The sequence below is a fragment of the Podarcis pityusensis genome (assembly GCF_964106645.2).
Source record: "Podarcis pityusensis genome assembly, chromosome: 11".
Classification (NCBI taxonomy): Eukaryota; Metazoa; Chordata; class Lepidosauria; order Squamata; family Lacertidae; genus Podarcis; species Podarcis pityusensis.
In genome coordinates this window covers 32,353,348-32,380,271 of record NC_138036.1, presented here as the reverse complement: position 1 = coordinate 32,380,271, position 26,924 = coordinate 32,353,348, and the positions used below count along the sequence as shown (strand labels likewise).

General features: G+C 41.2%; 1 protein-coding gene across 1 annotated transcript in view; it reads left to right on the top strand.

Annotated features, from left to right (window-relative positions):
* Positions 1 to 192: 192 nt before the first annotated feature.
* EDIL3 (EGF like repeats and discoidin domains 3) overlaps positions 193 to 26,924 on the top strand; it is a 236,244-nt gene continuing 209,512 nt past the window's right edge. Inside the window, exon 1 of the mRNA XM_080972845.1 lies at positions 193 to 809. Coding sequence (XP_080828971.1) covers positions 743 to 809 — 67 coding nt within the window. The 5' untranslated portion in view covers positions 193 to 742. The remainder of the gene's footprint in view (positions 810 to 26,924) is intronic.

Genomic DNA, 26,924 nt, shown 5'->3' with positions numbered 1-26,924 from the left:
GCGACTCCGCTCCGCTCCCCAGCCAAGAGGACCAGTCCTCCTCGCCTATCTCTCTCGACTTGCCTCTTACTTCGAGCTCCCACCTCCAGCGCGCGCCGCTCACTGAGACAAAAGGCGGGCCAATCAGAGGGCAGGGTGTGTCCGCGGTCCTCTCTGACTCCCCCCCCCCGCCCGGAGCTGCCTCTTGAGTGAAGGGAGGCGGGGGGGGGGGGAGCAGGCGGCTTCGGCGTCGGAGAGTGTGGTTCTCGCCTCAGCCAGCCGCGCGCACGCCGCCTCTGTTTGTACACAGCGCACTTTCCAGCCGGCAGAGCGCTCTCTCTCTCTCTCTCCCTCGTCATTGTTCTCTTCCCTGCAGCAGCGGCAGGAGCAGCCAGCCAAGAGGCTGCCCCCACCGACCCGCGGCAGACGAAGGAGGCGAAGGAAGAGTCTCTCGCTCGCTCGCTCGCTCGCTCCCACACACCTGCCCAGGGCGAGCGATGAGCGGCGAGTCGCGGCAGCCGCGTTCCGGCCGCGAGCTGCGCGGGGGTCTCCGAGGAGGATATCCTGGCCATTAGGCGAGACGCGGCACTCGCCGTCGTTGGGGAGCAGGAGAAGGAGAGAGGCTCTTCCCTCGCGCGCGGGGACGTCTCCTTCCTCGTGGGATCTGCTGCCGAGCGACCAGGTGCGGAGAGACCGCCGCTCTTCCTCCCGCGCCAAACTCCTCGACTCTGCCGCCTCGGGATCGTCCCTCGGGATCACCATCATGAGCCGCTGGGTGGGCGCCTGGCTCGTGCTGTGCGCCAGCCTGGGAGCGCCGTCGTCCGCCAGAGGTGAGCGGCGGGCGAGGGGGCGCGAGGATGCTCGACGGGGTCAGGGGAAGAGCAGCCCCGGCGCATTCCGGGGTGGAAAGTGAGGGCAAAGTCCAGAAATAAAGAAAGTGAATTACTGCGCCGGGCGATCTTGGGGAAGGGGCAAGCGTGTGGGGGGAGAGGGAGAGAGACGTGCCAATAAGCCCCAGCTGTCTGGACGTGGGGGTTTTTCTTGTATGTATTTATTTTCTTTAATCAGATTATGTGTCATCCATCTGCAGACATGTCCTCTTTTGCAATGGGCGCTTCGCAGATGCAGTCAGGGCTTCCGCGTAATCCTGATCAGCGCACTGGCAAGACGGAATAATAATAATAATAATAATAATAATAATAATAATAATATAGGCACCATCACCAAACAAGCAGCCCTGCGGTCGTTTCCTTAGTCTCTCCCTCCCTCCCGTTGTTTGTTTTATTTTATTTTTAATTATACATCTGAAGCGCAGCGAAGAAGCAGGAGAGCCTCGGACAGTTTGCGGATGCAGTCGCGGGGCTCCTTTCTGCTCGCTGCCGTCTCTAAATAGGACGCCCTCCTCCTGAAAAGGTGCAGTGATGGAGGTTGCTGGGGAGGCGGGGAGGAAACTTCCTCGCTCGCTCGCTCGCTCGCTCTCTTTCTGTACTAATCGGATGCAGCGAGGGGAGGCTCGGATAGAGAAAGATTAGACAGATGCATATATTAATTCTGTGCCTTTCACGGGTAGGCAGATGGAGGAGTGGTGGATGGAGAGATGGAGAAAAGACCTCGCAGATCACACAGATTAGATCCTCTCCATTTATCGAGTCTTTGCCCAGACAGAGGGGAAGGACAGACGCCCAGGAGATAACTTAGACAGGTCTTCACCCTCTCTGCCTTTGAAAAGATGCCTTCAGGTGTCTGCGAAAGTTGAGAGGCTTCCTCAGATAAGGAAATCATTGAAGAACGAGCTTTTTTATTTTCTTCCCCAGGCTGTGTTGTGGGGCGGTGGGAAGGGGAGGGAAAAAATGCCTCAGTAACTGGAGAGGAAAGCCCAACTGCAGCTGAGCTTGGCGTTTCCAAGTTTGGTCCAGCCTTGATTTTTCTCCTCCCTCTCCGAAGGAGCTGCTCCCCTTTTCTCCTCATAACAGAGATCTGCTCCTGTGAGTTTTCTTGTAGGGGGAACCAGGGCAGAGGAGAAGGGAAGAGAAACGCCGCCTCTTCCCAGCTGAGAGAAGGGATATCTCTATATTATATAGAGATATAGATATTGCAATCTCCCTCCTCTCTGTTTGTTTTTTTGACAGCCTCCCCTTCAGAATAAAGAGCTCCCCCCTCCCGCAGTTCGCCTTGCCTCCTCAGCACTCATAGGTGGGGATGGTGAGGATTGAACAGCTCTATTATGTCAGCACTCGTATGTGGAGACTATTATTAATATCTATTATACTATATTATGTGAGAGAAAGGTCTCTTGGAGCAAACAAGAGGCGGCTGCTTCGACATGAGAGGCGCCTCGCGGGGGTGGAGGAGGCGAGCCTGTGGCGGGAGGCGAGCCGCTCTGTTCTGACGGGGCTGGAGTGATCCCCGCTCGGGTCTCGCTAAGTCGTCCCCGAGGGGGCGGGGGAGGGAGGCGTTCCTCTCGCGGAGCTTCTCTCCCGCGCTCTCTTCCCTCGCTGAGGAAGCGTCTCTGCCTTCGCTTTGATCCTACTCGTCGCGCGCCACGGGCTGGGCGCGAGCGCAAGGCTTGACGAAGGGGAGCCCCAGTCCGTCGCCGCCTGGCAGCGCGGGAGAAAAAGCGCGCGCGCCGCCAGCAGATCAGGGGCAAAAGGCGCTCGCCAAATCCCCGCGTGAGGGGATGCAGCCGCCGCCTCCGCAGCAGCAGCAGCCACCGCCCACTGGCTGTGTCCTATCGTGAGAGAGACAGCTCCGTGCTGCGGCCATTCACCCACATTTCCCTCCCCTGCTGCTGCTGCTGCTGCTGCTGCTGCTGCTGCTGCCGCCGCCGCTCTACAAATCCCAACCCCAGTTGTCACCAATACACACGTATAGTAGGCGTGTAATACACACGTATAGCTAGAAAACTCGGAGACCGCACGCCCTGAATTGCGGGCAGTGTAAATAACAGCATTCCCTTGTGTGTACTCCAAAAGTGGGGAAATGAGATACGAGTTTCTGAGGTCCCCGCAGCTTCATCTCAGGTTACCAGCATTCGCATGTGAATGTTGACACACCTGCAGCCTGTCTTTATGTCTGGAGTTTCAACAACTTCTGGGAAATTTTTAAACATGCTGTGGTTATGCAGGTTTTGCCTCCCTTATGGGAAGCGAAGAGGGTTTTTAAATAAAATAAAATAAAATAAAATATCTGAAGATAAAACTTTGCTCTGCCAAGGAGTTCATGTCAAAAAGGCAACTGGGCTTGCCACAGAATGGATCCGCCTTAAGCGTTTATTAACATTTTTGGGGGAGAGGGGACTGAGGATGCATGTGAATCTCTCAAAGACTGTGAATAGCAAGGAGGTTGACACTTGAGAGGAGACACCAGAATTTTCTCAAAAATAATTGCAATGAGGAGTTTATGGAGTTCCAGAAATAGCTGGCTATTACCAAGATGATTCCTGTCCCCAAAGGTTATTCCCTGCATTCATGCATACTTATGACTGTCCACAATTAATAAATGCAATACTACCCAGTCTTACAAACATTTTCGAGAGTGAACAATAACACAGCACACTAAAAGTGTTGCTGTGTACTTTTAATGTATTTATTTAGGGGGGAAAGTATAAACCTGTTACTTAAAAAACAAACAAACTTCCAAACAGCATACATAAAATAATATAAAACAATAACAACAATGCACAAACACTATAAGCACATTTTTAAAAAGCAAGTATACATAACTAAATTACCGAGAAATTGCCATGTTTTTACTGGGAAATAGTAATAAAAGGCATGTGCTCAATCCAGGAGTTGCCAGTATGATGCTTGTGAGTGCATATGTGCTCTCAGAGGTCTTCTTCAGTTCCTACAGGTTCCTTTTCCTTTCCCCTTCCTCTGCTTAAATAAGCATTCTGTGGTATGCAATAAGATAGGTTGTGGTGTGCATGTGGCTGGTTTGCAAATGTGCCCACAGACCCACCTTTGGTGGTGATCAATCCCAGATTGTCCATAATTCCCCATGGATAAAGAACTGGCAGCCTTACATAGCAAGAACCATCAACCCCCCCCCCCACTCCCTTATATCACCCTGATACTCCTCCTGTAACCAAAACCTTCTTAGTTTAATCATTCCAGTTATAGGAACAATGATGTGTGAATTCAACTAACTCTTAACCTTTGAACTTATGAACTTTCAAATAACATTATTTTAGTATAACAGGCCCTTTTACCGTTAATTACTGTTAGTGATAATCATGGTGTCTAAGTCTTCTTTGATGTAGCAGGATACATTTGTCTAATATTTCTTTTACATTTGCATTAAGCTTTCCTTGATTGATCTTTTCTTTGAAATTTAAACTAATATAGCAAACTAATGGGGAGATGCTGTTGCCATTTTTCTTCTATACTTTCCATACACTGATGCAGTGAGCATGTGATACCTTTGCATTCTGTTTTTATAACTGGAGTTTTAACTGTTAAGCAAAATGAGCTATGGAGTGAGAAGTAATAAAATAAAATAACAAAGCAAAATCTGTAGGAGAATCTGTATTATGCCCACACATACTGGTGAAAAATCAGAATCTCAACCTTGTGATACAATATGATTTGAAGTGCATTATTTACTATTGTTCCAGAGTACAGGCAAAAGTGATGCCAACAACCAGCTAGTTAGTGATGCCAACTATTTCCAGTAATTCTGCCTTGGTAGCTCAGTTGGTAGAGCATAAGACTCTTAATCTCAGGGTTCTGTGATTCTAACTCCTTATTTCCAAGTTCCAAATGATATAACTGGATGAAATTTAATCAAATTTTAAACCAAAATCAATGGAAAAGTAAAATAGCTATGGTGTTTCTTTGCAATAACATTCTAAACAGTGTTTTAATCTTCAAAAACTACATAAGATGAATAAACAAGGCTTGTGCCAGTGAAATAATTGGAAGGCTTGATGCTCAGTAACTCTTGGTGCTATATAAATTAGTTATTGTCAACAATGTCTGCCAGATCATTTTATTTATTGATTGAGTTTGTATGGTTATTCAACATGACCAACCAAACCAAGCATAACTTTTGGTTTTCAGTGACTCTGAGAAGAAACATATATAAGTTGCATATCTTTCCCACTACACCACACTTCAGGTGTTTGAAATCTATAAAGCCTGCAACAGTTTGTAAGAGTGGAATGGTGAAGATGCACTATAAAATATGAGGAATAATATTTCATGATTGTTCAGCCCATGAGAAATTCTATGAGAAATTGCCAGCTGTGAAGGTTGAAGAACAGATTGGTTTATTTTTCAGTTTGTATATACTTGTTCAAGAATAGGAGAAAAAAAAAATTAAAGGGTCAGTAAGGGCATGAAAGCAATATCCCTTTCCTACTGCCAGTCCTCTGGGTATTTAATGGTTATTTAAAAATAGGAATGGTTTAATAGTTAATCATATGGATATGAGAGTATGAATACAGCTACTCCTGTTCTTCTTACTGCAATAGCGCTATGCTGAGCATCTCCCCAAATATTGGTAGGTTGGAGGTGTTAAATAAAAGTAAGGGGATTGGCCTTAATCTCAGTGGCATCTTCTTTCCCCTACCTTCTGAGAAAAGAGCCATAGGGATCCAACCTACACCTAAATACTGGCTACTAAACTTTTGATGTGCTTGCACTTGGGCAACAAAAACTAAGAGAAGGTTTACTAAGAAAAGTGATAGGCTCAAAATGTTTGCCCACATCCACATTTATAATATTGCCATAGTGCGTGCAGTTCAGAAAATAAGGGGTGCTCTGTTGGCTCAGACCAAAGGTCTACCAGTTAGCTTCCTATTTCCCATAGTGGATAGTCATGAGTTTCCAAGATGCTTTCAATAAGGGCATGAAAGCAATAGCCCTCCCCCACTGTCAGTGCTCTGGCAACTGGTATTTAATGTCATCAAGCCTCTGAACAAGGAGGTTCCTATTAATGATCATGGTTAATAGTGGTTGATAATTCCATCCCATATGGAAGTGTCTAATCTCCATTTAAAGCCTTCTAAGCACATCTTGTAGATGCAATACAAATAAAGTTGAGTATAGATTTATAGAGACTGTACTCTTCTCACCAGTTTTATGGGAGAAAATACATGAGCTAGCTTCAATTCATCTAGTATGTGAGGAGAGTACCAACTCTCCTTTCATAGAAGCAGGGCTGACAGCATCACATCTATCAAAGGAAAGAACGTTGAGTAAATGTGTGGTGGTCTACATTATCCCCCAGCATGTATGTATGGCTTTGTGCATTCTCTCCCCACATGTAGAACATGATGTGTGATTGGTCCTGTGTGCTAAATGTTCTAAATGTCTCATAAATGTACCCCAGATATGTCTTCTTCTTCTTCTTTAAAAAAAGATATTTCCTCCACTCCTGTTTTTTAATTAATTAAAATTAAGGAGTTGTTCTTTGTTGGGTACTTGTACAGTAAAGCAGTTGATCTTTAACAGTAATATAAAAATGATTATACAATAAAATTTGCATATGGCTGTTTTTGGAATTGAATAAGCAAGTTTATAAAGTGAAAATGCATTCTATTAATTCATTTAAAACCTTTGTGAAAATGGAAATTGTATGCGCATACAGAGCATCATTCATTTGCACTTCTTTCACCCCTGTTTATGTGCTCATATTTTGCTCGTTCCATAGATCACTGCATAGCTGTCAACATTTCACTTTTTTTAAGGGAAATTCCCTTATTCCGAATAGGATTCCTCACAAGAAAAGGGAAGAGTTGACAGCTATGGATCACTGATAGATGCATACATTCCAAATTCAATTTGTCTAATCTCTAGTTAGATGATTGAAGGGATGGTTCAGTCAGTAGAGCATGGTGGGTTTGAGCACCACTTTGGGCAAAATATTAGTTTGTTGCAGGGGGTTAGACAAGATTACCCCCATGGTCTCTTCCAACTCTACAGTTCTATGAAAAAGTCTTAAGAAAGAAGACTAGTACATACCTCACCCTGGTACCTTGGAGAGCTGCTGTCAGTCAAATTAGACAGTACTGGCCTATGCGGACTAGTGTACTTACTCCTTATTTGTTTATTCTGCCCCACATCCAAAGATCTCTGGGCAGATAACAATAGAATTACAAAAAACCAAACAAATTCATAAAATGCAGCAATGCATTAAAATACAGTAGAAGCCACCATTTAAGCCAGTCTCAATCTTCTTGCTTTTAATCTGGCATCTAAAAGCCAGTAGTGTAGACCTCAACTGGATTTCAAGGGGGTGGTGGTACCAATTTTGGGTGCCACAACAGAAAAATTCATCCCCACATTCCAGACCCTAAGGACCCCCACCTCCCCACAACTGATCTTAATCCCCAGTAGGAATGAGCTGGGAAAGATACTCCACGTGTTTAGGTTACAAGCCACTTTAAAAATTAAAGAATAAAACCTTTACTGCAGCCCAGAAACATATTGTCAGCCAGTGAGGTTCTTTAAGAACCAGACTGAGGTGGCTTCAGCTGGTGGTCTCACTCAAAAGACAGGCTGCTGCATTTTGTACTTGCTGCAGAAGGTTATCAGCAAATGGATCACTGTGGCCAAGCTATCCTTGTTCAGGAATGGCTGTAGTTTGTGCACCAGCTGTAGCTGATGAAAGACACTCCACATTAGTGACTGATTAGTATCCAAGATTATTCACAGACTTTATACTTGCTCTATACCTGCTCATACAAAAGGAGTGCAACAAGTAATTCCCCTAAGTCCCGGAGTCATTTTATTTTACTAATCGAATGCATGTAGTATGATAACAGACAAGTATGTGGGTTATAGCCAGTGATAGTTATACATATCAGAATCAATGGACCTGACTAATTTACATACATTGATTTCTGTAGTCAGCTATATGGCTATCTTTAAATATATTTAATCTCATTAAACAAATGCTTTTTATTCTGTGTTCCCTGTTTTCTCTCTTGGTTTTTGGTTTGGCACATCATATTGTTCTCATCTCTTTCCCAAGTACTTTGTCTCCAGTTATACTTTGCTGGATTTGTCTAAAGCTCTGAGAGCAGTTCATACCTTACTTTTCCACTAAAGTATTAAACTTTCCAAGTAAATGCCTTGCTTTCTTTAATAATTCAAAAAAAAGAAAGAAAAAGGAATTAAATAATAAGCATGTATCTAAGTTTTCAAATGCACTTGAGGAAAATTCCACAACTAAAAAAGTTGTGTGTGTGTGTGTGTGTGTGTGTGTGTGTATCTATCTATCTATGAAGAAAATCCTTTATCCTGGTAGACAGGAGAGGTGAGATGACCTAGCAGGGTTCTCTTCCCCTACCCTCAATTTAACTTTATGTGATTCTTTGTAGGTGACAGATATTACCTGGGGTTTTTTTTAGCTGTCTCTTTTATGAGTCATGTTCTGACCCAGATGTCATTATATAGCTTGATATCTTGGTTATCTTTGTTCCTTCAGGCTAAGTGGACAACTGCTTTTCATAATGTCTTTGCATTTCATAGGTGCATTCTCATCCAGCCGATTTTAACATTTCAACTTTATCCATCAGGTTGCTGTCTGACATGAGTGGCTTTTCCCACTCATGTCAGTGAATGTATGAATTATCTGTCTTCAGATTTAGTTGTTTTATATTCTGCTAGCAAGCAAATACTCTGTCTATGGGTCACAGTGCACAAATGATGTGAGTGTTAAGAGTGACATATACTACACTCAAATTACCCTTCCCATAAAGAAGGGGTCACCAATCCAGATTTTCTGGTTATTTTATTGACTTGACAGAATACCAGAATTTTCAGTATACAACCAATAAAAAGGCACCAAATTTTATAACTCCTAAATTAGCAAAACTATCCACTTCCCAAAGCCTTTATCCCACAAACAACAAGTAAATATAGCTGATTTTAATTGGTGAAGAAAATTCTATCCAATGGAGAAATAAACCAAGCAAACAAAAACCATAAAGATAATACCAAATAAGAATGTTGAGGTGTTAGAAAGGGAACCTGAAGCACAACCAGAATTTTGAACATTTATTCCATTCATGAACAAGGAGCATAAGCCCAAGTGATGAACACCAATATCCCATTGTTACCTTCTCCTAAAATCAGACTAAATGTAGACTCAAAGCCAAGTTTCAAAATGTAAAGAATAAAATTTGATTATAAAATTACTGTTTTTATTAGAGTTTGGACAAAATGAGAATTCCCATTTTAAGAGAATGAATGAAAGTAGGGAAGTAATTAATAAAGAGATCTGTACTTACAGTACCTTGGTTTTCCTCTGTGACCCGTTGGCAGGCCATATTTATCATATTCAACATGTCATATTCAATTTGACCTTTTAGTCTATGATGATAAGGAAATACTACCAAGGAGGGAAAAAAGATGCATGCTAAGGAAAGCACCCACATTATTATGATGCATTGTCAACATGGCCAGTTACAAAGAGCAGTCCAGGAAAGTGGGCAAATCCTGTTTGGAATCTTGGCAAGCCAGAACCTTGAGACTCCTTATAAAAGTCTTGCAGGAACTCAGGGTCCATGCTCACAACATTGTTGCACACATTTTATCTTTGTTTGAGCTCTGTACTGTGTAACTCAGAGCAGAAGAAGAAGGAAGCATATTTGAATTTTATTCCTCCCATGCTTTGTGGAGTACCCATTTATTCTTGTTGAGCTAGGAAACAGAAAACCGGTGGCATCTGTATAAACCATGCGAAATACAGTATTGATTCTGCATGTGGGCTGTCCATCTGCTGCAATACACATAGTACCAGCAGTTGGATAAAGGATCACTATGATTGCACAAATCATGACATCCACATATTTGTGTTCCATATGAATGCACCACTTTACACAAACCCCACATGTGCACAACATGCCACTTGCTTGCCAACACCCCTATGCATCCCCAAGCATCCATGTGTTGTGGGCAGGGCAGGGAGTGAACATGTGAACCAGCAGTCATTGTCACCTTCTGGGTTATAGTTTATCCAGAGTTTTTTTGTTGTTGTTTTTTTGCTTTTTGTCACTTTGGTGCAAATTGCAAGGAAATTTCAAAAGAGGACATCCCACTTCAGGCTTCTCAGTTGCTAAAATGCATCAAGTTTATGCAGAGCTTTTTGCTTTATCACTTTGGTGCAAAAATAGCAAATTCTCATCTTGCAAAGGGTGCATTCCTAATCCACAGGAAATTTCTAATGCTGAAAAATATGCAAAGTAAAAGTTAGACAATAATGCTGAGGTATATCATACTTTCTCTACCAACTTAAAACAAAATACGAAAAAAAGTTGTACAGGGTTTATGGTGACTTAACAGACTTTTAAAATACAACAAATACTTGTCCTTGCAGAGCGATACCATTATATATATTCCCATGCTTATAGATGAACTCTTGGTCCCCATCTATACCTTTATGAATAGGAAGGAATATAAATTGTAAAAGTATGTGTCTGTAAAAAAGAAAAGAAAGAAAATGTGTGTGTGTGTGTTCATTCAATGTCTTACACAGGGTTTTGTATCAGCCATTCATTGCTGTCTCTATGGTAAATCTCAGAGGGCATAAACAAGAAGCATCTTTAAAGATTTTACAGTATTAAGAGCAAATGGGCTAGAGATGGGAAGGAGGTGAAGAAAAAGAGGCAATAATGTCTCCAAGCAAGGAAACAATTACGTTAAATCACAGCTGATTCCAAATGTGCATGTAAAATAATTGATCAGCTGTCATTGGTTACCTAAGAAGTCCAGAGAAATGTAAATGATGGCTTTAACATCTTCAGAAGTATGGATGTTGTCAAGGTTGCAGTCAAGGTTGGCGTTCTTTCCTGTTTATTTTGACCTCATGTCTTTCCGCCATTAATGGTAGTGCTTTTCCCCGCCTACTTACATTAGTTTTATGCAGGAAATAGAAGTGCTCTTTATGTATTATTGCCTTTGAACAACTCACATTATAGCCGTCTCCACCCCCACAAATGAAGCAAAAGCTTTCAAAATAGTTTTGAAAGTAATTAGCATTGTAGTGCCTAATGGAGCACAGGTAGAATGGGAAGCCCAGGCAAAATATGTCTTGCTGTGACATTTGTTCTGAACTATTATGTGCCATGACAGTTAAGCTATTACTTATTCCCTCTTGGTTCATTATTCTATAGACCTTTAATGACTCACTGACTTTAACCCGGCTCTTGTAATTTCAAGATTATAACGCTGTCTCAAATACAAATTCTATTAAAAATGTTAGCTTACTTTTAAAGGTTGGCAATAAGGTTTAACTTTTTTTTTTGTCAGAAATGTATTCCTTAAATTTCAATGACTGGCAGCACAGTCCTATGTGTGTTTACTCATTGTCCCATGGTCTTCAATCTGGTTTACTCCCAAGTAGAGGTGCATAAGTGTGCAAAGGATTTCAGTGTTACTGACAATTTTTTTTTTAAAACCCTATCATTACATATGAAGCTAGTCTAGATTGAGTAAGGTTGTTAGTGCCTCTCCCAATAGACCCAGAAATGCATTAGAGCATACTAATATTCTGCACTCTGCAATGTAGCATAGGGTGAGACACTTCATCCTAAAAATATGACTATACACATATTTTGTGAGGCTCCCTCTAACTTCATATAGGAATGTCTGACGTTTTTGTTTACTGGTTTCATAATTTCCTCAGTTATAGCAATACATTTTATAAGTCAAGAGACTAATTATGGGAATTACACAGTGCTGATTGTGGATGTCTACCTTTTCTCCTATAATTTGAGCACGACAGGAAGTGGACCTATAATAACAGTAAAACCAGAGGTTCTCTCTTCCTCTGTTTTTCATTTTGGGTCCAATAAAAGGACTAAAACTATGATGTTCAGTCCTTGCATTGTAATTAGAAATAACTGGTTAAAGTCTTGGGCGAGGGAATAGAACCTCACCTTTGCTAGCATTTTTTCTCTTATTTTTTGTCATAGCTTATTTCCTGCTCCATTTTTAATAGGTATTTTAACTATTGAGTGGCAAAGCAATTGTCATGAAAAATTAAACAGACATAAAAGAGAGATGTTGTTTCCCCCATGGAAATGCTGGCAAAGGGCATTTTTCTCATCATTGTAACTTTAAAAAGCCATTTTGTGATTTCCCCCCTAAATAAATAAAAATAAATAAAAAGTGGATCCCTACGCAATCTCCTGACCCTGTTGAAAAAAATATTCCAGAGTTTTACTCTTCTAGAGCAACCTTGCCCTTATTTCTACATTTGAGGTTGCTAAAGACAACTGCTTTTCTTATGTCTATGACAGGAAGATTACAAACCACATTTTTAAAAGCTCTTTGGTTTTGCATAACTGATCTCAGCAAGAAAGCCCCCGCTGAGAATATGAGATTTACTGATATGGAATTCAGTGATCAAGCAAAGAGTTTAATAGCCCTAGTGAGATGTGTGTTAAGGGAGAAAATTAAAACAAAAAAGAATTAGTGACTCATTTGGTTGTACTAGAAAGGCAGACATTTTCTAATAATTAATTAACTAATTTAAAGTCCCTTTCCTTTCTTTGTTCAAGTAATAACTTGAGTACTTGTACAGTAAAGCAATATGTATTAAACAGCATTGTGGAAAATAATTATACTTAGTAAAATAAAACTGCAATTCAGTGAACAACCTGTGTCCATCTTGGTATCAAATGAGCAAGTGCATAAAATGAATGTACACAGATTAATAATAATAATAATAATAATAATAATAATACCGTTGTGAAAGTGGACATTTTACCTTGTACTGTATTGTATTGTATTGTATTTACACCTCTGGTGTCCCAGTTTAGCTGGGCAAGTTCTGCAGGTCTCATAACTCAATGTTCAATCACAAGTTTTGCCTACAAATGCCCCCAGTTCAGTCCCTATCATTTCTAGTTAAAGAGATCTCAGGTACCTCACTTTGAAATTTCAAAGATAGGAGCCACACTAAACACACATTACTGGTAGCCATACAAGACGACAGGATCTAGAGTGTGCTGGACTGCCACTTTCATCATGCCTGACCATTGACTCTGCTGGCTTGGGGCTGATGGGAGTTGTAGTCGTCCAACAGCATCTGAAGGGCACCACATTGGCTACTCTCTGGATTAGAATACACAGTATAGTTTTGCACACTACTGTTACGTTGTGTCAAAATTCTCTGTGGAAATGGTTAATGGGTAAATATTTCCTGTCTCTTGTCTCTTGGGTTCCCTCTGAACTACTGAATCCCAAGTCCTGATCCCATATGGTCCGCAAAACCATATCTGTGGTCTCATTTAGGTATGTATGCACAGTAGTGTTCTTAATTTCATCTGAAAAACATTGGAGGGCAATCATCAACCCCAGTCACCATAGATGGTATATTCCTTTCTTCTTCTAGCTGCAGTGCACCATTGAAAGAGGGCATATGAAGGAGAGGAAATAATTAAAAAGCTTTGGTTTCAATCTAGTTTATTATCTTTTTGGTCTCCTGCCATACTTACCTTCCTCTCCTGGGCTTACCTCCATAGGATTGTCAGGTTGTAACAGGTTCTTGTGCCAGTAATAATTATTGTGCCCAGTTACAGAACCTAGTTGTGGCATTTTATGTGGTATGCATGATAAATTTGGGGTAAATTCCCTTCCAATTCTTCTTTCTGCTTCTGCTGTCAACATGATTTGTGCTAGGATAATAATGAGAGATAGGGAATCCAGTTTCTCATTTGTGTGTGTGTGTGTGTGTGTGTGTGTGTATGCATGTATTTCAGTAAACGATTGCTTAATTCTTACAAAATGTAAATGGGGGAAACCTGTTTCCTGGCTGTGCCACTGCGTACTGTAGACCATACTCTTCATCCTCCCCCCCCCCAAAAAAACCCCTAGCTGCCAGATCCTACAACCAGTTTTAACATACATACATACATACATATATACATACATACATACATTATTGTGTTGTGTTGTGTTGTGTTGTGTTGTATTGTATGACAGATAATTCAGTCAGGTGACCTGCCACCTGCAGAATATATAGCCCTCCTACAACTATGGTATAGTTGAATAGCATCCCATGTATGCAAATATATGTTAACACAAAAATCTATTGAAGGATTCTGTAAAATATCAACATTTAGATGTTGTAGAACCTGTAAGGCACTTGTGTTCCCTAGGAGCTTATCATAGACTCGCCAATGAGAAAATTAGTAGTGGCAAATAAGCTTCCCTCAAAAAAGCAGAACGAAACAAAAACATGATGACTATTCTTCACTTGCAATGTGTGTCCTCCGCTAGAGAGTGATGTGTGCTCACCAGGGTACACTTACAGTGAAATACTAACCATACTTAGAGATGAATCCTATTGAATTCATTTGCACTTATTCCCAGATAAATGGGGTTAGGATTGCAGCTTTAGCTGAGTAGACCATGCAAGTCAATAGCCCTAGCTAAAATCTTGGGTGTGCATCCTAAAACCTGCCACAGAATTCTATAAAAGGCATAGTGATTCCACAACATACATGCAGTTATTTCTTGCAAGGTGAGTCAATGCGGAAAGGTTTCCTGAAGTTAGAATAGTTGAGGACTACTGCTCAAAAGAAGGGGTGGGGGACATGTGCCCTCCAGATGTTGTTAGACTTCAACTCCATTAGCCCCAGTCAATATTCAGGGATGGTGAGAGTTTAAGTGCAGCAACATCTGGAAGGCTGAAGGTTCCCTAGCCCTGCCTAAGAGAAGAGAGCTGCACCAAAAACAGCTCCTCATTATGGACCAAGAGGCAGTATCAAGGGACCAACAACAGATAGCGATGAGACAAAAGATGAGTCAGACTCTCAGATACAAACGAAGATAATTATTTTTAAAGTAGTTGACAATATAAGGTTTTAAGAACATGAAACTAGAACACTGTTAAAAATGTTATTTTAAAAGTAGCAAGTACTAATGTGTCAAGGCGCCCCAGTAAATGATCCTGTGAAGTCTTATTGCAACTTTGGTGTTTGATATAGTAAGGTGAGAAGATTTCATCACACCAAAGAGAATGTGCGCGCTCTCTCTCTCTGTCGTGTGTGTGTGTGTGACACATTTACTTTTTCTGTAATAAATTCAGCTCAAATGTGGTGTCAATTCAAATGCTGCCAGGTTATATATCTCTTTATGTATATACGCCTTCTGTAGATTTAAGCTAATATAAAGGAATGCAGAAATGGGAGTATGTCATCAGTTTCCCTAAAACGTTCTTGTTCAGCAAGAGCTCTATTTGATGACAAAGAGTTTATTAGTATGAGAGCCAAGTCATTGGTTTTTGTCTTCACTTTAGATGAATTGTGAGGTTGTCTTATATCATGAAATGGCAGCATTTTTATCCCCAACTCTGACATCTGCAGGGTGTATTAGCTGACTATAGATTAATCAATATTTTGCTGTATGAGATATTATAACAGAAACAACTGGTGGAATAAGTTTAACCCAATATACTGCTGTCCCATAGCAATGTTAAGTGGATCCCTATGCAATCCCTATGTCCAGTCCTCAGCACGTCATGTGACCCACCACTCCCTGTCACAGTAGTCCTCAACCTCCTTTTCCCAGTTACAGTGGTACCTCGGGTTAAGAACTTAATTCATTCTGGAGCTCCGTTCTGAACCTGAAACTGCTCTTAACCTGAGGTACCACTTTAACTAATGGGGCCTCCCACTGCCGCCGCGCCGCCCCCGCATGATTTTTGTTCTCATCATGAAGCAAAGTTCTTAACCCGAGGTACTATTCCTGGGTTAGCGGAGTCTGTAACCTGAAGCGTCTGTAACCCGAGATACCACTGTACTGTAATTAGTTACCCAGTATGAGGGGCCAGTCCTTATATCCCTTACATCTGTACATCCAGCCAGGGGAAATACATGTGCATGTATGTATTCTTATGTGAACAAACTCTGATACAGAAGTACCCGTAGTTGTGTTACCATAAATACAACCCTCCTGTAGAAATTCAGATGTTATATTCGACATCTGTGTCTTTTTCTGCATTTTCACACAGTGAAAACCTGCGCAATTTTCAGGTGTGTGTTTATATGCAAATGTGTGATTATATACAGATAGGCTGCATGTTATTTCCTTAAAAGACACAGAGGTTCTGAATGTGTGAAGCAGCTCTCTGGAGCAGAAAATATCCACACATCTGAAATTTATCCACACTTAGCAGCAACACTGCGGAACATACATCCTTTACCTAGTTTAGAAAGAGTTTTCATTTGCCTACCATAGCCGTACCTAATAGAATCTTCCTCTTGCTGATATGCAGGAGAGACTGCTGGCTTTTTAAGTTCAATTTTCATAGCAGTGAGTTCCAACATCAGCATTCTTCATGAAAAGTATCTTAATTGCTTCTAGAGTTCTTCCAGTGCTGGCCCAAAAACGTTATGTTGCCTGAAGCAGAGCCCAAACAGTACCCTCCCTGCACCTATTAAATTCGATACTAAATTGTCATGCATGCTGCTGCTTCACAATTCATACCTCATCCCTGTTTTCATCTATATTCCCTTATGGTGAAGCAGATTGCTTCATCCTTCTGCATGGCAGGGCCTGCCCTGGATTCTCCCCTTCCAAAATAAGAAGCAGATAGTGTCTAACTAGTAGATGGCATGGCTTTGTTTGCCACTTTGTTAGAATTGGGGGGAGAAAAGCCTTCCAGCTAACAGGAGGCTAGAGAATTTTCATCAAAGAGGGAGAAAACTATCTAGGGTAAGGGGAAATAAACTAATAAGCACAGTGGTTTATAGTGTGGTTGACATTACCACAACTGTGTGAAAAACTGCTTCCCACAAACTACTTTCCATGTGGCACTGTACTCAAATGCTTGTGTTACACGAGTGTAAGTAGCTGCATCTTTGAAACTGGCCTCACTTCCAAATTTGAATAAATATGGCCAAACAGCTAAACTGAATAACTTGCATGTACACATGCACACATGCAGAAATGTGTGTGTGTGTGTGTGTGTGTGTGTGTAATCAGGCAGATGTAGATGGATGTTTACTGCTATCTTTCAATAGTCCTAAAGAGGTTAAACTCCTCTCTAGGGTTAAAAGCCTACAGAGGTTTTTCAGTACTTCCTTATGTGGTCAAAATTACTGTAATAAAAATTGTGGTATGATGGTCTATGAAGTATATAGGAAGATACAAGTCATTATGGTTATTATCACATTCTTAGACTATTACAAAAGAAATCTGTGACCACAGCAGAATACTTGCATTGACAGATGGGGAAAGTGGATGGGTAAGAAGAGCTAGGCTAAATGTATTACAGTGGTACCTCGGGTTGCAGACGCTTCAGGTTACAGACTCCGCTAACCCAGAAATAGTATCTCAGGTTAATAACTTTGCTTCAGGATGAGAACAGAAATCGTGTGGTGGCGGCGCAGCGGTAGTGGGAGGCCCCATTAGCTAATGTCGTACCGCAGGTTAAGAACAGTTTCAGATTAAGAATGGACCTCCAGAACAAATTAAGTTCTTAACCCGAGGTACCACTGTAATCTATGACATACTTGTTGTATGAATGTAACTACAGTCATAGAATCATAGAATTATAGATTTGGAAGGTACTAGTTCACCCCCTGCTATGCAGAAATCTCAACTAAAGCATCTATGACAGATGGTCATCCAACCTTTGCTTAAAAAGCTTCCATGAAGGAGAGTCCACCACTTTTTGAGGTCCATTCCACTGTTGAACAGCTCTTACTGTCAGAAATCTCTTGCTGATGTTTAGTCTTAATCTCCTTTCCTTTAGCTTGAAACTGTTGGTTCAGGCCCTACCCTTAATTCCTCCATCCAAGTTGTTTATAAAGGCATTGAACAACAACCTTCCAATACTGTTTTTAATTCAAAGAACATTGAGGAAACATTGAGGAAAATAGACATGGAACTTCATGTTATAGTTCATCTTAAAACCAGGCTTTGGTAAATAAGGGTTTTGTAATGATTTGTCAAAGAGAACTTTCTTAGCAGGGATGAGGAAGGAAGAATCAGATGGGATATTGGAATTTTATATTCCGCTCCAGGAGATGTTTGTAATAAACTTTATTGATGTTTGTAATAAACTAAGGAGAAATCCCAGTTAAAATGAATCATGTTTTAAGTCAAATTTATTCAATTAGAAATGTTAAGCATGTGCTTAATTTTCTCACATGCTTCTCTGCAGTGTAGTCTACAAGAATATCTGCCTTACAATCATTGCTCAGTGCCGATTGACAGATTGCTTTAACACTATACATACCTCAGAGAAGCCCCCTGTTATGCAGGCCTTCTAAATGGCAAATCAAGCTTATAAACATTTTATATTGAACCAAGTGGATAGTGCAGTCTTTTCTGACCTCAGGATGACCCCCAAAGTGATAGTGGGCAGAAGACAACCAACACAAACTCGGTACATATATGGCCTGTAAGGTATAGAATGTGCCAGTTCAGTTCATCTGGGCTCAGATAAGCTCCTGTGGCAAGAACAGTGTCTTTTTCTGGTTATGAGTTGATGTCAAAGGCACAGTTTTGCCCTGTGAGCTTGTATCACTGTGCTATCTAACTGAAATTGCCATGGATTCTACAGCACTCTCCCTCTGCCCCCAAATTTAGACAATGAATTAAGTAATATCTAAACAGGGCAGAAACAAAGTGCCATGATATCCTGGGAATAGACATCTTAAACTGTATTTTGCCAAATATCTAGAAACAGTGAATCAGCATGGGGGAGGAGCACGCTGTCATAATGGGATCACTGGACTGTTTCAAGTGTATAAAAATCAGACACGCTTGTCAGTTTATTGAACAGCAAAGCAGTTTTCAGAGAAGGTTCCCATATTTCATGAATGAAATCCCCTTCCCATCTTTGCATGTTGCCAGCACCTGTCTGTTAATTCTGCATTTGAAATCTCTGTTGTGGGCTCATTTCGTGTGAGATCACCTATTTGCTATATTTACTTTTTACTATTAAAGCACAGTTTTCTCTTCATTTGCCTATTTGCAGATTCTTTGTCAATATTTCTTAAGCCCTTGCTAAATATAAGATACTTTTGAAACAAAGGAGTGATGGGTCCCACAGAAGCACTTTGCAAGAAAATTGCTAAGGTTTTGTGTGTTGTTCTTTCTTGATGTGACCTTTCCGCATGATGATTGATTCACAAAACCAATGTCCTTTTGCTTCCTGGGATCCATCTTTCTTCAAGTGTGTGCTTCCATTGTAGGAGCTGGATCACGTTTCCTCAGTAGTTTAACAACAATACTTTGTTGCTAGGAAAATGTAATTCTTTCTTCCATGAAAATATTCACCACTTACAATGTTGCTTAAAATGTGGCTGTATAAATTCAATGTGCCTCTCCTGCATAGTGGTCCATTGTGGCATCTCCGCTGATAATAAGTGAAAAAGCTTCCTCCCTGGCACCCATGCCATTTTGTAAATTTTAATTTTGCATATATATTTAAATGCACATGATTGCTGACTGCACCCCACAGAGTGCTATAGTGCTGGAGCACTGAAGTATATAACTAGCCAGTGCTAATTTACTGCAGGGCTGGAGCATACAACTAGTTCTACTTTGGGACAGAAGAATAAATGGTTCAAGAAGCAGCAAGGCTACTGTAGCCCTTTACAGTGCCCCACATTTCAGGATCTTTATTTATTTCTAGCTGTGCACCATCCTCTTAAGCTAATGTCGAAGCATGAACCCAGTGCCATTTACACTTACACCCTTACTGCAAAATGCAGCATAGTCATCTCCCCCCATCTATTATAAAGAACAGGGTTGGAGAATTTGTGGTCCTCTGTTAGACCTACTGGCAGGAGCTGGAGGACCATCATAAATGGAGGACCACAGGCTTCCCATCTCTGATGTAGAGCCAGAATATTGAACTACTGGTACTGCATCATTGCATTTATAATACTGATAATAAAATATCTTTACTTAGCATCTGGAAATAATTTGTGTCTATTAAGTACTAAGTTTACATTTAATTATTGCTGTGCAGTCCCTTTTATGTTAAGGTAGTGCTTGAACATGCATCCTGCAATAATTCCTCTCTCCCTCTGCCTCTCCCCCACTCTCCCCCTCTGAAACACAGAAGTAAAACCATCTTTCTTCCCACCCTGCGTTCCCACCTTCCAGCTGAAGAATCTCACCCACCATATTATGTGTGGTCCAGTTATTACCCCACTGATACTGGATTAAAGCTGTTTAGCTATATTGCTAAGAAATGAAATCTTGCTTTTTAATCATCTGGAAATGCTTTGCATCTCTTGAGGGTTGAGATGTTAAAGAACATTGGGGGAGGTGGTGGATAACAAATAATGTGTCTCAATAAGTGTTGTGTATTAATACTGCAAATTAATAAAACAGAGACTCCATACATTTCATTTTCCACATCCAAGGACTTGGAGTTTTCTTTTCTTTTTTAATGACAGAACATTCATGAATGGATTATAGACGGCGAATTGCCTGATTCTAGAGTAAAAATTTGTTTTGAATATTATGTTGTAATTTAGTTACTTTAGAAAATAATTTATTTTGTATTCAGAGATCAACATCCAAAATTTATGCTTATGTGCTTGGAAGTAAGTGCCACAGAATTGTTGGTCCCAAGCACATGCCATTGCAAACGAATGATGCATCTAGCCACCTTGAACGGTTAGAAAGATGGGCTCGTGCAGATATATCAATAGATGAAATCTAGATAGTTTGGTTTATACCTTGTCTTTGAACCAGTCATGTTACACGACTGCTTGGATGTAAGGAAATGTGTATACCCAATATGTAGGAGGAAACTTGAGTTTTGGTTCTCCCAAATAGTATGTGTTGCATGTGCATTTCATCATGAGAGCTGGCAAATTATTTTCTTACTTTTGTATTTCACTCTGTGTCAAAAAATTATAATATGAGAAACAGTTTATATTGTCTAAAGATAAACAAAAATATAATTCATACAGTAAGGCTGGTGAAAGTATAGGCATCTATGTATTTTAACAGGCACATTGTCTGGGTAATGTAGAATTATATCTTTTATTGATCAGCTGGTAGATGATTTCATTGGACACAGCATTGCTGACCTCAGAGTTAGGGTTGGGTGTCTTAGGAGCGTCCTACTCTCATGTAGGACCCTGGCAGAGACACATGCTTGGCTGGCATGTTCTCTCCTTCCTGGTCGATCGTTCGGGAGCTTCAAAAGCTTTCTTCTGCCTGAACATCACAGCGACTGATGCCAAGAAACATCAGCACACTTACGGATCCACAGAGTATTTGCACCTTGCGTAACAGACCTCAGCAACTCAGCATTTGGCTAATCTACTTTATTTACATATAAAACACTCAGAGCATTCTGACTTAGCTCCTTCCTCTTTCTCATCAGACAGCAAAGAGAGAGAACAAAGGACAATAATCCCATTTCACGGAACAGAGTAACACAAACATCCTGTCTCCGTTACTTCCCACACTGTGGAATGAACACGTACACCATTATGTGATAGACAACAATCCCATGACTGCAGACACGGGGAATGAATCTCCAACATAGTGCACATCCTCCACTCAAACTATGGGTCAGATCCAGAGGTCTATGAGTGTCTTCTTTATGCAATGGAGCTTCCCTGTTCATTCATCCCCAATGCAGACATCTGCACCACATTCCTTTTCTGAGGGTCTTTTGATACTTTGAAGAGGCTAGGGTTTTGAAATGGGGATAAGGTTGCAGGAAAGTCCTTTTGCACAAGTGGTATGAGTTGTGCTACTCTGGACCATACCTAACTACATGTGATTTGTACAGGGTAGAACAAAATGTAGCAAAATGCTATTGTTTCCATAACATGGTAGGTGGCACACTTCCACAACTGGCATATGTATATCTTGGCAGTTGAATCACCCAGCCTCTTTAAATATGCTACAGGTTTTTCCCTTGAAGCAGCATTCACCTCAGTCTTATACTAGCACCCACAGCTGTTATATCTCCTTCAGAAGAGAGCCCATATCTTTGGGCTACACAGCCACTGTATACAGTTTGTTCTGCCAGTTTTGTCCCACTTCTGAGAGTTACTTATTTCTTTTTTTTTTTGCTTCTCATGAGCTCAGAATGGTTTTCTGTGCATCTCATTATAATTTTTTTCTACCAAGCAGATGTCACTGCACTTGGTCAAGCAAAGATTAAATTCTTGTTGGATTCATTTATATAGTATAAGAAGTCATGTGACAACTGCCAAAAAATATCTCTTGATAATAAAGAGTTTTGATTAGCTATTAGTAAAGGGCTTGCAATACATCTCCTGAAGGAGCAGGGCTGGCATTGCTTCCTTTATTGCTCCAACACCACCACTAGCCAAAGTTTTCAATTTTTACTCACATGCTTTGGGCCAAGTTATGTGCCATGCTGGCAGTATTCTCTTAATGCAGGGGTCAGCAAACTATGGCCCGGGGGCCAGATGCGGCCCCCCAGGCTCGTAAATCTGGCCCGCGGACCCTACCACCCGCTTGGTCAGTCCTCGTGCACTATGGACGCCTCGCTGCACGGGGACTGATTTCCACAATGCTGGCTCAGCTTCTGGGCAGGTGGTGATGCTGGCACAGCTTCAGAGTGGCTGCAGGAGCTTCCTGAAGCCAATCCAAAGCCTTGCCACCTGCATGGAAATGCCGGCGGATGGGTGGCTGGTCTGGGCCGTGCCATGGGCATCATGATGGGCGCATTGCTGGGCTTCAGCTAGAGCTTGGCATGCCTGCTGGCCCCGCACCTGGTGCCCAGCTCGGTGCTGCTGCTGGTGGTGCGCTCGGCAGCCATGTTGGAGCAGCTGGAGGGCGAGCTGTGTGCCGCCTGCCCAGTGCTCCACATGTGCGGCCTGCCTGCCAACCTGGCCTCAGATGACGGGTCACAGTGCCTGGTGCATGCTGCCTGGGAGCTCCGTGGGGATGGGCCGATGAAGCGGCTGCTGCTCATCAACAACGCCGGTGAGCAGGCACTGCTGAGATGCGCTCCTGGGCGCGTGCAGAGTGCATTTCTCATCCAGGTCCGGCTTGCAGGGTATTTACAGTACATTTTTCAAAATATGGTCTGAGGGACAGTGGACCGGCCCCCTGATGAAAAGGTTTGCTGACCCCTGTCTTAATGGTAGCATCACCAATGTGGTTTACAGCCACATGATCTTCCCTAACCACTTTCACAGAAGTGGAAGAAATCGTTGAAAGTAGCAAAAAAAATGACAGTGGAGGCAGCTGGTCTCACAGCACTTCTGTTATATGACCAGTGCTTTGAAAATCTGAAAGATCTGGAGTCTACCAAGTCAGACCTCAACCCTGTTATATCATATTCCTTCAGGATCTGCAGCCTGCCACTGCTCTCTGATTCTGACCAGACCAGAGGGATCCTTTTTTTTTAATTCTGGAGTTATTATCAACCCTAAAGTTGCACATGGTGGTGAACTAAGCTATGACTGATTGCCAGTGTTAGTCATACTCAGAGTAGACCCACTGAAATCAGTGAACATAATTTTCAGTGTGCCGACTCTGATATCTGTGTCTTTAATTCAAGCATATATTTTGCCACTTCATGTTTTTTATATATATATTACCAAACCATGGGCACCTTTCTTTATTTTTCTGCATTGAGTGCTGCTACTTGTGCCTCTGATCTACTGAACCAATAAGATAGCAACACTTTCTGTAATTTGAAAATTGCTCTGACTGGCACTTCCTACACTTTTATTACTGCGGAACGTGGTGGAAAACACATTTGTGTAATTAGCAGGATAATATTAAAGGATTTAAGGGTACTTGAGATTAGGGAATTTATCTACAGGTCTTCAGAATGTCTTAATTGCAATCAACTTTAATTAGTAAGACGATGCCACTTTCAAGATTTTCACAATTCTTTCAGGCAGTGGCAGCTCCTATCTGCCTTCATTTTCTTTCTGTAATAAGTAAGTTATTTGCTGTGTGTTTTTCACATTCTCAGTGAGTCATGTAGAGGATTTGGCAGTATTGTGTAAGATGTTTTACATATTTATTTCTGACTGCAAAGAAGAGCTGGGCCTCTAGCCTGAGCTTTTCGTGGGATTTTCCTCAGCAAGAATAGTATGGGAACCAACCTCTGTGTATTGCTTTCACTCAAGGCCCCTTTCAAAGGACTGAATTAATGGGGTTTGAACAGGATGACATGTTGGTGGGTTTTCACCCTTTGCCTTCAATCTACTATTCATACATTTCAGTATTTACAGTCAAGCAATATATTAACACTCACATCAATACTGCAATGCTATTCTTCCTATTCAGGCATTCTGTTACAGCTCACATTTATAAAATCCCTTTAGAATATGTATAATGGATTTAAGTCCCTTTTTGATATGCAGCTTCTGATTTAAAATTCATTTGGATGATATATATTAACATACTTGGTTCATGTGTACATGCTCCTCACTTTTTAGCTCAGTTAAAAATGGATATCCCCAAGATGTATGAATAATTTACAAAATTCATGAGTTCTGTATACCTTTAGTCTCCATATTATGTGGAATAGGGGCTGAACAGCAATGATTACAAGGGTGTGTTCGGGATGTACATTGTTCAAACAGTCAAAATGCTGTAGAAGCAGGCTGCATTGTATACAAAAGGAAAATTCCATTCCTAGCTTTGACATCAGCATAAACCATTTCTACCAGTTAGCAGTAGACGTCAGCAGTGCAAAGTGCTGATTGGCTAATGTGTATGATGTCAGACATCCCTATCTACCTCATATTTGGAGCATATCTGGAGCAGTTTGCTATAGTGACACTGCCAAAGTTCATAATTACCTGGCACAGAATAAACTGCTGCACAGCCGGTGATATTTGGCTATATTATGAATAATCATTTCTGCAGCTTTGAATGTAAACAAAATTTCTGCACATGTGCAGCAAAGCTTTTATTTTTCATCTGTTTGGGTTTCTTCTTGTTCAAGTCATAGCTCAGAGCTAAGCAAATGCTCCCAAAATGTTTTTGGTTTTTTTTAAGATGTTCCATGGAACAGTGGGCAATCCCAAGGAGACTCCTAAGCTTTGGGGAAGAAAAGGTGTGAAATCTGATTCTGTCTGAGAAAGCACAACCCAAATGGCTTACAGCTTAATTCTACAGTAGCTCTTTATGTGCTGTCTGAATATGTATTGATATTGCATTTATTTTTAAGGCATCTATAATTTTCCATTTTCCTCTGTAAAATAGCTCAGATACACACAGGACCATCAGAGAGTTTAGGTCTGGATATGCACTGTGGGTTAAACCACAGAGCCTAGGACTTGCCGATCAGAAGGTCAGCGGTTCGAATCCCCGCGACGGGGTGAGCTCCCATTGCTCGGTCCCTGCTTCTGCCAACCTAGCAGTTCGAAAGCACATCAAAGTGCAAGTAGATAAATAGGTACCGCTCCGGTGGGAAGGTAAACGGAATTTCCGTGCGCTGCTCTGGTTCACCAGAAGTGGCTTAGTCATGCTGGCCACATGACCCGGAAGCTGTACGCCGGCTCCCTCCGCCAATAAAGCGAGATGAGCACTGCAACCCCAGTCAGTTACTACTGGACCTAATGGTCAGGGGTCCCTTTACCTTTTATGGGACAACAGCATCAACTGCATAAATCATTTGTAGCAAAGAATTGAGAGAATTGACCTAGCTAGAAAAGAAATATACTAAATTATTCATCTGTGTCATTATCACTGACAACAACAAAAGACAGAGCCAAACTTTACATGAGTTTACAAAGAAAAGCAGCTATTACTCATATTGCTAGTCTGTTGGTGAAATAATTTACAGAAAGAAATTTGACCATTTCTCTGGTTCATTCTGGTATCCTTAATGAATGTCACACTTCAATAAGCTCTCAAGAGATGATCTGAAAGAGAGTTCTCATTTGCGCTCACCATGTTGGGCAGTTATAAATTGGCCTTCTTAAATACTGGGCGTGTGGCTCAGCATCTCACTTTAAATGTGAGCAACCTAAACAGAATACACTAGCACCTGTCACCTTTCTTATGTATCCCAACAATCTAGTAATCGCAAGAGACGCATGCACTGAGGTGTTCTTCCAGCAAGATATCCCAAGAGATGGCAATATGGTTGCCTGGTTCTCATTTTAGATATGTTGCCAACAACATATGAGGTTAACAACAACCCAACACGTAATGCTGATGGCCACTTGCCGGCTTATCAGTCACATTTGTATTCCACCTTTTCTCCAGGGAGCTCAGGGCAACAAAACACAAGTTTGCTGAGACAAATCTAAGCAAATGTAGAGAAGCATTTTAGGAAAAGATTGCATGTCATGATGCAGCCCTATACACACCTACTCAGAATCATAAATAAACAATAAAAGACAGCCCCCCCAAAGGGAAAAAAAAACCATCCAACTGAGACAGTGCAAGTAGCTTATAGCCTATATTAGTCTATAGTAAGCATAACAGCCCATAGTTAGTTTAGACATATAATTTAAAAGTCTATATTAATAAAAAGATATTTACCTGCACCAAAATCAAAACAGAGATGGTGCCAGGTGAGCTTCTCTAGGGAGGCTCTGCCATAGTAAGGTTGCCTTTAACAAAAAGACTCTCTTTTGGTAGCCATCCACCTTACTTCACTTGGCAGGGACATCTGGAGATATTAAGGTTTGGGATTTTAAACTTCATCAGCAAAGTACTTCTGTTTTGCATCATGGCTGCTGAAGTAGTGAAGAGATTATTGCAGTCCCTTTCTTCTTAGTCCCAGTACTGAGCACAAAAGTAGATGTTCCATTTTGCCTTGTGCATAGGAAGGGAATATAGACAGTGTTAAACTCGAAAATGACACTTTGCACAGCTATTTTTGCAGTACCACCTCTTTTCTATCTGCCCTCAGTAGTATTATAATACCGAATGACTGCTGGTAATGTATAGGGCACATCTAACACGCTTTCAAAAAATATTAAATATTAAAAACATATTAACCCTACTCACATATTAAAAATTTAGTTATGATGAGCAGGTGAAGGACAGGGG